We start from the raw sequence: 12973 nt of genomic DNA on the forward strand, positions 1-12973 counted from the left end.
CTTACCTGCAGTGGTTCTACTGAGACAGTTAGAGAGAAAGAGCAAGCAAGTGTGACAGACAGACAGAAAAGAAAAGAAGACAATTGACGCAATAGCACGGTCAGCATGACAAAATAATCACCAGTTCCTTGGTAACTTAACAGATCAATCACTTCCGTAATTTGTGTTAAAGGTTGAACAAGTCAACAGACTTCATATGACTGTAAAGTTATCACACTGAACGGACCGAATCAAGACAACAAAGATGGGAGAACTGAAATGCAAATGTCCAAAAGGTGAGATTTCCATATCATTATATATTGATATTTACTGCAAATATATACTGGGAATGTTTGCTGTATTTAATATTAGAATCTATTAATCCTGTTTTACATATTGTATCACTTATTGCTGTTCAAAATAAGGTTTCTGTTTCAACTTCTGGCAACATTATTAAAGCAGTTTTGATATCTGTGTGTGAGAGAACGACCAGGACTGATCTAGTTTTTATTACTGCTATCTTTTACAGCGATATTATTTGAAGTTAATTTACATTCAGTTCTCCTTTGTTCTGTGCCAATATAGAGCCATAGCTTGTATACAATTGACTGTAAGACACAGGGTATTATATTTACTTATCCCATTGTTTCCATCAAGGAAAAATCAGGTCTCTAGACATGGTGTACCAAGGAAATCCTGTACTGTAACCCTGCTAAGTTTTTCATGGTTCCTGGAAATCACACACTAACATAACACAGGATATTCTGTATCAGTTTAAAATAATGACTTATCAGGTGGACTAATGTATGCATAACATTACAGTCAAACCAAGATTTTCCAAGACACCTTCAACATTTCACACATTGTCACGGTTTATACTCTATAGTTTAGAAAATGGTAATAAAATATGACACAAATTTAAACCGTGTCAGAAAAAATTCATCACTTACTCACTTTCATTTTGTTCTGAAGAAGTCTCATTCTTTCCTCTAGAGAACACAAAAGAAGACATTTTAAATAATGTTTTACTGTGTTTTTGCAAGTCAAATCCATTGTTTTCAGCTCCACTGAATTTCATTGTATGGGCAAACAGACACTTCTCTTTACTGCAGTATTTTAATGTGAAATGATTTTGAGTTAATTTACATTCAATTTGTTAGTGACACTTACCAACTTACAATAGAATTGACTAATGCACAAAAAAAACAAAAAAACAATGACACGTATTCCAAAAGAGTCGCTGTGCATCCATGGTAGGAGTTTTATTTTTAATTGTTTTAGGTCATATGCAAGCAACTTCTGTCTAGAAATGACTATTTTCATGTGCTTTTAATACATGGGTCACAAATACTAACTTTTTATTGTGATTGCGGAGTCTTAAGCAAAAACTAAGCTCTCTTTCTTTCTCAGGAAAATATATGCTTGCCAGATGTAATGCCACATCGGATATAGTGTGTCAAATCTGCCCACGGCGAACATTTATTGATCAGGAAAACCAAATGAGCCAGTGTCGAGCCTGCAGGGAGTGTTCCAGCAGTAATTTCACATTCACTCACTCTGGTTATTATTTCTAATAATGCCACGTGTCTTTTTCGACAAGTAGTCTAATGTTTGTGTATGTGTCTGACAGCCAGCAATATGGAGATGGTAAAGGAGTGTGAGGCAGACAAAAACACAGAGTGCAGGTGTAAGCCAGGATACTTCTGTACACACATTAGTGAATCCCACTGCGATTACTGCAGTCCGGTCTCCATGTGTCCTCCAGGGAAGGGAGTTGACTTTCATCGTAAGTAATCAACCTTTGCTTATGTGGTGAAGAGGTTTTCAGAATGTTTGATGCCTTAGTGTACCTCCAAATATGTAGATATCTACTGATATAGAGTAGATAGCAGTAGTGCCATAGTGTTCCTGTGGCTCAAGTGGTAGAGCATTGCGTTAGCAGCACAAGGTTGTGAGTTCAATTCCCAGGGAACACATGTTAGTGTGCACTGTAAGTCTCTTTGGATAAAAACGTCTACTAAATGCATAAATATATAATCACGAGTCCCTTTGGAACTTCTTTAATGCATCTATATATATGTTCAAATACTCTGAGAAGGGACAATTAATCTAAATTCACTCTTGTCAAAGACCATGTGAACATAACACTACAATTTCTCTCAATGTCCACAGTGACAAACTTATTGACAGGTGAAAAATAAATCAGTTGAGTTTACATTAAAGCTTGGATATACCTGTTAGAAGATCTGCAATGGTTTGGAGGGCTTCCTGTTTAGAGTATAATATGTGGCAGGAGGACTGAAGAATAACTGAAGCTGTGTTGCAGATACGCACTTGAAAGACACTGTGTGCAGACCCTGCCCAGAAGGAACCTACAGCGATGTGCAGGACTACTTTTCCAGCTGCAAAAATCATACAAGGTGAGAGTCAGTGTTATGCATGCATAAATTGCAATTTCACAACTGACAGATTGACTTATCACAAATTCACAGAATCCCAAACCCATGTTATGCAATTTAAGTTTTAAAAAACACATTATTTTCCAATTAATGTATATTATTGTTGCTCCTCTATGCCGTGCCTTTATGTAAAGCATAGATTCTTACAAAGCTCATTGTTCTGAAAACTGAGGTGTACGCCGATTGGCCAGCTATCTAGTAGTGCGTTTTGATTGGCCGAATACCTCAAGCCTGTGATGGAAATGTTATGCCCTTACCATACTGTGATGCCGTCTCCTGGCACGACGAGACAAAACCAATAAAACCCATTACAAATGAGGCATTTGTTCCATCCAGTGGGGACATAATTACTAATTATAATGACTTTTACTGTGTTTTTACACATTGTGTATCATGCTGCATAAACATAAAACCATGTCTGCATTTGTGAGCGGAGAAATTACGAACAACAAACACTACTCTACACTGTTCAAAACTCGTGTTTGAATCATCAGTAGCAAACTATTTAAATATGTAAACAGACGGACTGTGAGTCAGAAGCACCAGACTGTCCTGGCAAAATTGTTATTGCCCCACTTTATAGAAATAGACACTGGCATTGTAGGCCACTCTCACAGTAAAATACCGTAAAATGCGCTGCACACGTCTGAATATTTGGGTTGGACTGTTCTGGAACAGTGTTGTACTGTACATACAACTTAACCACTGATTTCTAGTTGTGTCCTCTTTTGGAAGGCCGAACAAAGTAGTTTTTCTTTAACAACGACACAAAGGTCTCTAGAACATGGCGCAGGTGGTAACAGAAAAAGTTATGCCTTCTTTCTTTGTGTGAACATTTGGGTGGCATTATGCAAATCTTCCCACGTCATGATATAGACGTGGGGGCGTGTGAGAACGAGCCATTTCAGGTAGCCATGGTTGACTCTTAACTTTTACAAAGAATATCTCTTTGGATTTGAGATTTTAGTCTTTGTAACTTTACAGATCCTCTTCATGCACCAAGAGCTTGTGACACTCCAAGGAGAAAGGAAAAATTGAAATCTCATCATATGACCCCTTTAAATAGAAATGATCTCTTGTGAAACTATCACAAGCTTCTGGCTTACATGAATGATTAATTCCAAATTACACAACCAAAGATGTCTTGCCTTCTGCTTAACTTTTTCTCTACAAGTAATATCTTTTTCTTTTTAGACGTATAATGCCTTTTCTTTTTCACCTGATTTAAACAAAATACAGAGGAGGAATGCAAAGGTTTTATGCATAACCATTACAGGTTTTACGTAAATGTGTTTTATGTCATTCTCCTACACAAAATAAGACCACATTAATTTGCTTCCAATAAAAGTGTAGACGCACACTGTGTAAGAGAGTGGGTGGGTATCGCTTCCTTTCTTAAACTCTCTCTGACATTCACATACATTATTTCTACACATACACAAAGCAAGACACTCAGAGACTAAAATCACACACTATAATAAATAGTTTCCATGTAATTTTGCTTAGCTCAATAGAAATAAAACTTGACGCAGTTTCCCCTCTGAAATCATTTGCCTAATCTGTCATTTTACAGTTGCGATGACTTGGGTCGAGATGTGAAAGTTCCTGGGACTAGCAAATCAGACGTTGTGTGTGGAAATTTTAAACCATGTACCACATGTAAGTCTCTATACCTCTACTGGAAAAACTCATTTTATAGATAACGTCACCATGTAAACTCACTTTATGTCCTTTATTTCAGCTTGTTCTTGGTTGTTACCTGCTAGTCTGTGGGCAGGGTTCGTGATTACCGCCCTGATTTTATTTCTGATCCTGTTTATAATTTATTGGAGAAACAAACGTCAGTCAAAAAGATTAGGTAAGTAGATGTACTGTAATACTGTTCGCAAGCATTTCTGCTGAGTGGTCAAATAAGTCAAGCTGGCTTCATCAGATCTGTAGGTTATAGTTCTAGATTGACTGTAACTGTCCTTGATGATGGGCGAGCAAAATTTTGCACTGACGTACATAAAAGGGTCATTTAGCAATAACACAAGTTTGATTGATGGGAAACCAAACCAGAACTCTGTCGCTAATAGTACGGACATAGATGCATGTGCATATGGTTACCCACACATAAAATGCCTATGCAGGTCACTGAGGGATAAACTGCTCTGAAATCTTTTGATATTTAAGATAACACATCTGCTGCCGTCACTGATTTCCAGCATCAGCAACAGTGATACGTGCTTTGCTGTAGGCTTTGTAAATAACTTACTGCTTAGTGCACAAGATGCTTAAGATTAAACTCCTGCTGGTAAACCACATCCTTTCAGGTCTATACACAAGCTCACACACATGTATCAGTGTGGCGTCAACTTCACAATAAACTGTTAAAAATCATCAGAAACATCTGATGGTTGCTGGAAGTACAATACAGAATCCTGTAAATGACATCCATTTCTCACACACAAACAATTGTTATGCATTAAGGGTTAAGTGATTATCAAATTAATTATTCAAGTTTATGTATTAAATGCAAATCTAAAGATTTATAAAAATGTGAAACATACAGGCAATGTGGTTTTATTTATGAGCCATAACTGACATTTTGTTTCCTCAGAGATTTCTTTAAGCCACATCTCGCCGGTGCTTCCTCCAGACATCCTGAAATACCCTGCAGACTGTGATGTGGAGAAACATGCAGAGCATCAGCAGCTCACACATTTAGGTAACATGTTTTACTATGTATGTGTGAATGTAGCCCAGGTCTATTTCTCAGCTCAGTCACTTCAGTTCAGTTTTGATTCATCAATTCTGAAAGTTCAATTCCGCGATAAGCATCTTAACTTAAGACAGTGGTGTTGTTATTCACCTCAGTGTTGATTCAGTTCAGTTCAATAACAGTGTTGATGGTGCTTCTGAAAGCATTTTTTAACAGCAGTTAATCTGTATCTATAATATTTCTAAAGCTGTGACCTGGAAATCTTGCAGATAACTTCACACAGCATTCTAGAATCCACACGGTACAGATTAAATACAGTCAGGAGAGTTTCGAAATAAGCAATATCATATTTTATGATGACTTCAACTACGGCTTTGCGTCAGTGTATAAATCATTACGAAGTTTCCTCTGACCTCTTCTGATCTTATCAGCTCACAGACGAAAGGTACAAACCACATACACGATGTCTTACACTGCATGTCAAATAACCTAGAAGGTTTAGCTGTTTTGGCCTCCCACGACTCCCACACTCTTCTCCTGCTATTTAATTTGTGGGGGCGATGCAATCTTTGATGTCTGTAGTAAACATGGGGTCTGAATCACATACTGTTGTAAAAACCAGTCATACTGTGACAACAGGTAGAAGTTCTGGTTTGTACAGTAATCAGCTTTTCTGGTCTAGTCTTCTAAGACAAATTTACAAGAAACTGTTTTTTTTTTTTTTTTTTTTTTATCATTCAGTGCTTTTGAAACAGAAATGCTAAGACAGACCTATCGTTTGATCTACAAAAAAAAACAGGAATATTTTCAAATATCATATTACTATAACAATTTAAAACAACTTTTCTATTTGAATAAAGTTACAAATATATGATTTATTCTTGTGATGGCAATGCATGCTGAATTGTGCATATGTGAACATAATTCATATTAATAAAGAGTTTTGAATTTTTTTAGTTCAAAAAAGGCACAAATTATTATATATTGAGATGTTTAGCCAATCAAGTCAAGTCACCTTATTTGTACAGCACTTTATACAGTACTGGTTGCGTCAAAGCAGCTTTACAGTGTCAAACAGGGAACAATTTGGCGATAATGCAAGAACACAATAACAGAGTCATTTTTCCAGCTAAAGTCAGTTCACTGATGATTCATTGATGTCATCATCCAGTTCAGCTCTCTTTCAATAGTGTCAGAAATTAGTCAAGAGTCCACAACTAAGCAAAGGCAACAGTGGCAAGGAACCAAAACTCAATTGGTGACAGAAATGGAGAAAAAAACCTTGAGAGAAACCAGGCTCAGTCAGGGAACCAGTTCTCCTTTGGCCAGACGAAACCAGTTAGGCATGGTTTAATTCCAGGCTGCAACACAGGTCAAATTGTGCAGAGGACTTTCCTGGTTCCTGTGGTCTTGTGCAATAATTGTCGAGGTGATGAGGTCTTCACAGGGGATCTGTCTCTGGGGCACATCTAGTTGACATGGTCTCTGCTTACATTCAGGGCTGTAGAGGTCATCTCTAGGTGCTGATCCACCATCGGGTCCCAGGACCTCTCGTACCCAAAGCGACAATCATACACCTAGTATGGTTCTAGTAGGAACTCAAGCTGCTGCATTTTAGACCAGCTGGAGTTTGTTTATTAAGTGTGCAGAACAACTACCCAATAAAGCATTATAATAATTTAGCCTTGAGGTCATGAATGCATGAGTTGATGTTTCTGCATTTGACATTTAGAGACATAGGTCATGATTTAGATATATTTATAGGATGGAATAATGTGGTTTTACAAATGCTAGAAACAAGGTTTTCAAAGGAAAGCTTGACATCAAATAACACACCTCGGTTACTAACTTATGACAAGGATTAGGTTTTTGGTCCAATAATTAAAACCTTTTTTTTTTAAAAAAAAATTAGCAGTAGGAAATTACTAGTCAGCCATACAATCACTGATTAATCATTTTCTTTTTTTCCCCTCAGTTGGAAATTACTCAGACATGGACAGCAGCATTCAGTGTGATGGATTTATGCCAACAATGACAATGTCAGAGAAATATTGCCTGTCAGCTGCTGCAAATGAATTTACAGACAGCATCATGTGCCACTCGAACTGTCACTCGGAGCCACAGGAGTCTGAATGGAACGATTAACTTTGGCACATTAACTTATATAAACTGGACAATTATCTATAAAGAGTTATTTTTTTACCACTGCCTGACTTCTGTTCTGGTAGAATGTGTAAATAACTATTTTTTTTGGGGGGGGGGGGGATGATTGAATTTACCTTTCACAAAACCTGTATGAATGACAACAACAGATACTGAAGTTACACAATATGGTCTCTCTTGTAGTAGTTACAATATATTGTCTTTAGTTAAGATGCTTGTAGATTCTGTTTTTTCAGATGTTTCATTTTGTTTTAATAAACATTTGGTATTTGAATAATCCCATGGCTGTGTATAAAAGTATGTGGGTAAGTCGTGGCCTAGTGGTTAAAGAGTTTGACTCCCAACCCTAAGGTTGTGGGTTTGAATCTCAGGATGGCAATAGACTTAGGTGCCCTTGAGCAAGGCATTGAACCCCCAACTGCTCCCTGGGCGCTGCCACATAAATGGCTGGCCTCTGCTCCAGGTGTGTGTTCACAGTGTGTGTTTGCACTTTGGATGGGTTAAATGCAGAGCACGAATTCTAAGTACGGGGTCACCATACTTGGCTGAATGTCACTTTCACTTCACGCTTTTTTTTTTTAAGTATGATAAAGAAGACTGCCATTGTGTCATACCAGGTCTCACCAGAAGATGTCGCAATTGACACCGTGGACTTGAACTTCTCTTTACAGACCTGTTAGTTCGTCCAGTTTCAGTAGCAATGTCCACAGTCACTTGGACAGAAGTACGTACTTGACCACAGAGCAAACCAAATATGCCAGAGACCATAGAAATATGAAATACTATTTTGTCTTCGCCAGAGACGTCAGGGTTTCTCAGCTTGTCCTGTTCTCTACTGCTGAAATGGCTAAATATTACTTTACCAAGGTATTATCGCCTCTTAGAGGTAAAATAAGATATTGCAAGGAGGACGGCATTTTATTTTACACGGTCTTGTTGAAATGGAAAAATGTTTCATGTGGGTCATAGAGTGCCATTTAACCCTCACAATACTCAAAAAAATTGTTTTTAAATTACCATTCGCTTTATGGCATGTCATAAATAGTAGACACTCAAGTACTAGAAACCTATTAGCTGAGCTCTCACATATTTGTTTTAGATAATTATGGGCCATATTTGAAGCACAAACCATCATGTCATGGATATATATATATATATATACAGTGGGTATGGAAAGTATTCAGACCCCTTACATTTTTCACTCTGTTATATTCCAGCCATTGCTAAAATCAAGTTCATTTTTTCCTCATTAATGTACACACAGCACCCCATATTGACAGAAAAACACAGAATTGTTGACATTTTTGCAAATTTGTTGACATTTTTGCAAATTTATTGAAAAAGAAAAACTGAAATATCACATGGTCCTAAGTATTCAGACCCTTTGTTCAGTATTTAGTAGAAGCACCCTTTTGATCTAATACAGTCAGGAGTCTTTTTGGGAAAGATGCAACAAGTTTTTCACACCTGGATTTGGGGATCCTCTGGCATTCCTCCCTGCAGATCCTCTCCAGTTCTGTCAGGATGAATGGTAAACGTTGGTGGACAGCCATTTTCAGGTATCTCCAGAGATGCTCAATTGGGTTTAAGTCAGGGCTCTGTGGGCCATTCAAGAACAGTCACAGAGTTGTTGTGAAGCCACTCCTTCGTTATTTTAGCTGTGTGCTTGGGGTCATTGTCTTGTTGGAAGATGAACTTTCGGCCCAGTCTGAGGTCCTGAGCACTCTAGAGAAGGTTTTTGTCCACGATATCCCTGTACTAGTTCAGTATTGGACAGATGATGAGCAGTGTCTGGTTTTCTCCACACATACCGCTTAGAATTAAGGTTAAAAAGTCCTATCTTGGTCTCATCAGACCAGAGAACCCTTCAGGTGTTTTTTAGCAAACTCAATGGGAGCTTTCATGTGTCTTGCAATGAGGAGAGGTTTCATTCGGGCCACTCTGCCATAAAGCCCCGACTGTTGGAGGGCTGCAGTGATGGTTGACTTTCTATTACTTTCTCCCATCTCCGGACTACATCTCTGGAGCTCAGCCACAGTCATCTTTGGGTTCATCTTTACTTCCCTCACCAAGGCTCTTCTCCCCCGATAGCTCAGTTTGTGTTGGATTGCCAGCTCTAGGAAGTGTTCTGGTCATCCTTGATTTAAGGATTATGGAGGCCACTGTGCTCTTAGGAACCTTAACTTTGGCCAGATCTGTGCCTTGCCACCATTCTGTCTCGGAGCTCTTCAGACAGTTCCTTTGCCTTCATGATTCTCATTTGCTCTCATGCACTGTATGTGGTATGGTCTTATATAGACATTTGTGTCGCTTTCCTAATCAAGTCCAATCAGTATAATCAAACAGCTACAGTATGTAAAAAAAAGGTGTAGAACCATCTCAGAAGATGATCAGATGAAATGGACAGCAGCTGAGTTAAATATATGAGTGTCACAGCAAAAGGTCTGAATACTTGTGATGTTACCATGTTACCATTACCATGTGATATTTCAGTTTTTCTTTTTTAATAAATGTGCAAAAATGTCAACAATCCTGTGTTTTTCTGTCAATATGGGGTGCTGTGTGTACATTAATGAGGAAAAAAATGAACTTAAATGATTTTAGTGAATGTGGGTCCACTCTCTGGGTGTATTTTTGTTTGGTTTTCGCTATACTCGATAATGTCAAATTGCATATTGTTTAAACAATTACGATATCTTTGCAGATGATAAATTTTGCACACCTATAGATATATATATAGATAGATAGATATAGATATATATAGACAGACAGACAGACAGACAGACAGACAGACAGATAGACAGATAGATAGATAGATAGATAGATAGATAGATAGATAGATAGATAGATAGATAGATAGATAGATAGATAGATAGATAGATTCTATTCTGTTTTCTGTTATTAGTATTGCAATTGGCATTGGAATCAGTAGCTATAGTATAAGAAATAAATTCATACAAGCAGGATTTTATGTTAATATAAATGGTATATTCTAAAGTGGACAAATCTACATATTTCAGACCACAGGAATTTCAGCACTTTTAGACAATGTTTGACTATTGCAAATAATCAAAATCCTATCACACAGATTTATATAATAAAATGTAGGAATCAATAATTCAAGTTGCACCTGACTAGCTAAACCACTGGCTCATTGCTTCTGCTTAATTTTAACAATCTGCAGAATACAATATTAGGGTGCTATGAATCTCGCCTGATCCATATTTTACAGTACCATTCATGAATGTTCACAGAGGGCAACAGGGCTGTATTGTTGTGATCTCATTTAACCTTTGCATTTAAATTTTGAACCAATTTCTTCATTTGTAGTCTCCATTTAAACACTATTTGTTGCAGCTCAGGGACGAATCACTGTTGCAATATGGCCTCTTTGTGAACCCTGGGCTCTAAGAACAAACTGAGCTCAAAAACCCCAGCAAATGGCCCCTCTATTTCTCTCTCTTCTCTCCATCCTCACTCAGCCTTCTTAAAGACCTGCTTGGCAGTGACACCCTGAGCCCTCATCTCCTGCAGAGAGAGAGAGAGAAAGAGACGTGACAGAAGAAAAAAGGATGAAGGACAATGTGAGAGATGCATAGCAGTAGCCCAGTTGTTAAAGACTCAATTAAGTTTAATCCAACAACTAAAGACATTCAGAGGTTCCATCACCACCGTGCTTCTGAAAAAGCCTTGATTTCTAGGTTAGTTCATTGAAACCAATTCTAAAATGAATGTATTGTTTCTTTAAAAGAAACGTTTTTTTTTTTGTTTTTTTTTTTACTGCAAACCCTGTTTGCTTACCAAATGGAGGAGGTTTCCTTCTAGCCAGTGTGTCCAGCCTCTGCCCTCTTTCTCTCCTCGCTGCACGCAGATCAATTTATCACCGTCCCAATTCACTGTGGTCTGAAACATATGGAAAACATTATCCATTAGCACCACACATTCCCACACTCCTTTGTCTGGCTGATGTTACTTTAAAAGGGCCCTGTGTGTTTCTCACAAATACATTACAAATGGGTAAACGTTGAAAAAAAATATATTTAAAAAACCCACACACACACCTGGCACTTTCGCCCATCGACTGCTCCCAGGTCCTCAGTGAACTCCTGTCCCAAAGTGAAGTCCATGTCAAAGTTCTTAAAGGTGGTGACTGTCTTAATCTTCATCTTTCCAGTGTTGACATCATGTTCAATATGTTTGCTGGGTTTCAGAATGGAGACAATTTTCCTTAATGCATAATTAACATCTGATGAGGAGAGAAAGAGAGATTAAAGAATCAGCATACTTAAGAAAATTCTGTCATTGTCTACTTAACCTCTTTTTTTATACAGTGAAGAAATACTTTTCAGTACAATGAAATCAATCTGAATCAGTTGAGCAAGTTCACAAATCCAGCCTAAAGTTTTTTTTTTTTTTTTTTTTTTTTCTGAAATAAGAATGATCTCGAGTGGTAAAAGAAGATTATCAGTGAAAAGCAGCTTACATTTCAGTTTGTTCATCACTCAGAGCTACTGTATGAAATCAGGAGATTGGGTATATAATGCATTCATTGTGTGAATCGCTTTTATGATACTTTAATGCTGATTTTAAGTTTGAATGCTCCATTATTGCAAATGCATGAAAAAGAGTGACAAGCAAGTTACTGAAAATAACTTTTCAATAACTTTTTCCTCAAATGAAAGAAAGTCATAGACTACATACAAGTTTGGAACAGCATCATTTTTATTTTTAGGTGAACTAACTCTTTAACACCATGTATAACATGATGAGACAAGCATTACAAGCTCTTATCCAATGAATATGGATATGATAAAGAGTAAAGGGACAAATTCAAACACATCTTTACTTTTCCAGGTGTATTCTTAATTCTTAACTAAATTGCTATGATCTCGTTTAGTCTTTCTTCCCCATGGAGGAGGATGATTGGACTGTATTGCATTACATTCACCCAGATTAAAAGGATGCACATCATTCTCATGTTCACCAGAGGTTTGAAGACAGATGGAAGAGGAACATCACAGTCAACACAAGCATCAGGTTACAATCAAAGTGAGTCACTGTGGTTCGTTTTTATATACTACAGCAGTTCACTGATTATAAGCTCTTATGCTGCTAAACTGAGAAGAAGAAAAAAGAAAATATATTGTTGCTTACCCAAAGCCGCGAGATATCCTTCAAAATTGTCCTGGGAAACCATGTGGTAAATGCCAGTATAATTAGGTTTGGACATTTTCTTAGTTTGCTTTTTTGTTTGACACGAATCCAACCAAACCTTGTGTGTTCTGTACCTCTTTGGGCTCACTTTTCCTCTGGTTATCTGTCTGGATCTCTATCCGTGTGGCTTGGCTGCACTATCGCATTGTTCGCTAGTTAATTTGGTTAAATTATAGCGCGACTGACGCCGTTTCCTACTAACAGCAGGCGAAGTGAAGACACCGAGCGGAATCTGTGGTCAATGTTTCCGGGAATTTATTCCGTGATGTTGCGTTACACAATACCCCAAGACTTTGCTCCGGTTCGTCCTCTGTAAGTAACCCAAAAGCGTCTGACTCCTCCCTGACCAGTTCAGTTCCGAACAGAGCAAAGAGCCAAATCCTCCCTTTGCTTTGCAGGCATTTCCACAGAGGTTGTTATATTACAACTTTAATATATTAAAAAATACACACAA

The 12973-nt window shown here is 37.7% G+C and overlaps 2 protein-coding genes across 2 annotated transcripts; one reads left to right on the forward strand and one right to left on the reverse strand.

Annotated features, from left to right (window-relative positions):
• Positions 1-7: 7 nt before the first annotated feature.
• On the forward strand, positions 8-7583 carry LOC113099593 (tumor necrosis factor receptor superfamily member 5-like). Its single transcript, XM_026264456.1, has 9 exons — positions 8-99; positions 173-275; positions 1390-1515; positions 1610-1765; positions 2306-2399; positions 4012-4097; positions 4180-4296; positions 5041-5148; positions 7118-7583. Exons 2-9 carry the CDS (start codon positions 245-247, stop codon positions 7285-7287), a joined length of 888 nt encoding a protein of 295 aa, XP_026120241.1. The 5' UTR covers positions 8-99; positions 173-244; the 3' UTR covers positions 7288-7583.
• A 2688-nt stretch (positions 7584-10271) lies between these two features.
• On the reverse strand, positions 10272-12862 carry LOC113099589 (retinol-binding protein 1-like). Its single transcript, XM_026264453.1, has 4 exons — positions 12460-12862; positions 11367-11551; positions 11107-11208; positions 10272-10833 (listed from the first exon to the last, which is right to left on the reverse strand). The coding sequence occupies exons 1-4, from the start codon at positions 12533-12535 to the stop codon at positions 10780-10782; spliced, it is 417 nt and encodes a 138-aa protein (XP_026120238.1). The 5' UTR covers positions 12536-12862; the 3' UTR covers positions 10272-10779.
• Positions 12863-12973: the final 111 nt, after the last annotated feature.

Source organism: Carassius auratus, unplaced genomic scaffold, assembly GCF_003368295.1.
Source record: "Carassius auratus strain Wakin unplaced genomic scaffold, ASM336829v1 scaf_tig00216980, whole genome shotgun sequence".
Classification (NCBI taxonomy): domain Eukaryota; kingdom Metazoa; phylum Chordata; class Actinopteri; order Cypriniformes; family Cyprinidae; genus Carassius; species Carassius auratus.

Coding starts and splice junctions, on each gene's coding strand:
- LOC113099593 (XM_026264456.1), top strand. CDS start 245: ATGGGAGAACTGAAATGCAAATGTCCAAAAG. Junction 276..1,389: donor GAAATGCAAATGTCCAAAAG/GTGAGATTTCCA, acceptor TTTCTTTCTCAG/GAAAATATATGCTTGCCAGA. Junction 2,400..4,011: donor AGCTGCAAAAATCATACAAG/GTGAGAGTCAGT, acceptor GTCATTTTACAG/TTGCGATGACTTGGGTCGAG.
- LOC113099589 (XM_026264453.1), bottom strand. CDS start 12,535: ATGTCCAAACCTAATTATACTGGCATTTACCACATGGTTTCCCAGGAC. Junction 11,552..12,459: donor AGGATATCTCGCGGCTTTGG/GTAAGCAACAAT, acceptor TCTCCTCATCAG/ATGTTAATTATGCATTAAGG. Junction 11,209..11,366: donor TCGATGGGCGAAAGTGCCAG/GTGTGTGTGTGG, acceptor CATATGTTTCAG/ACCACAGTGAATTGGGACGG.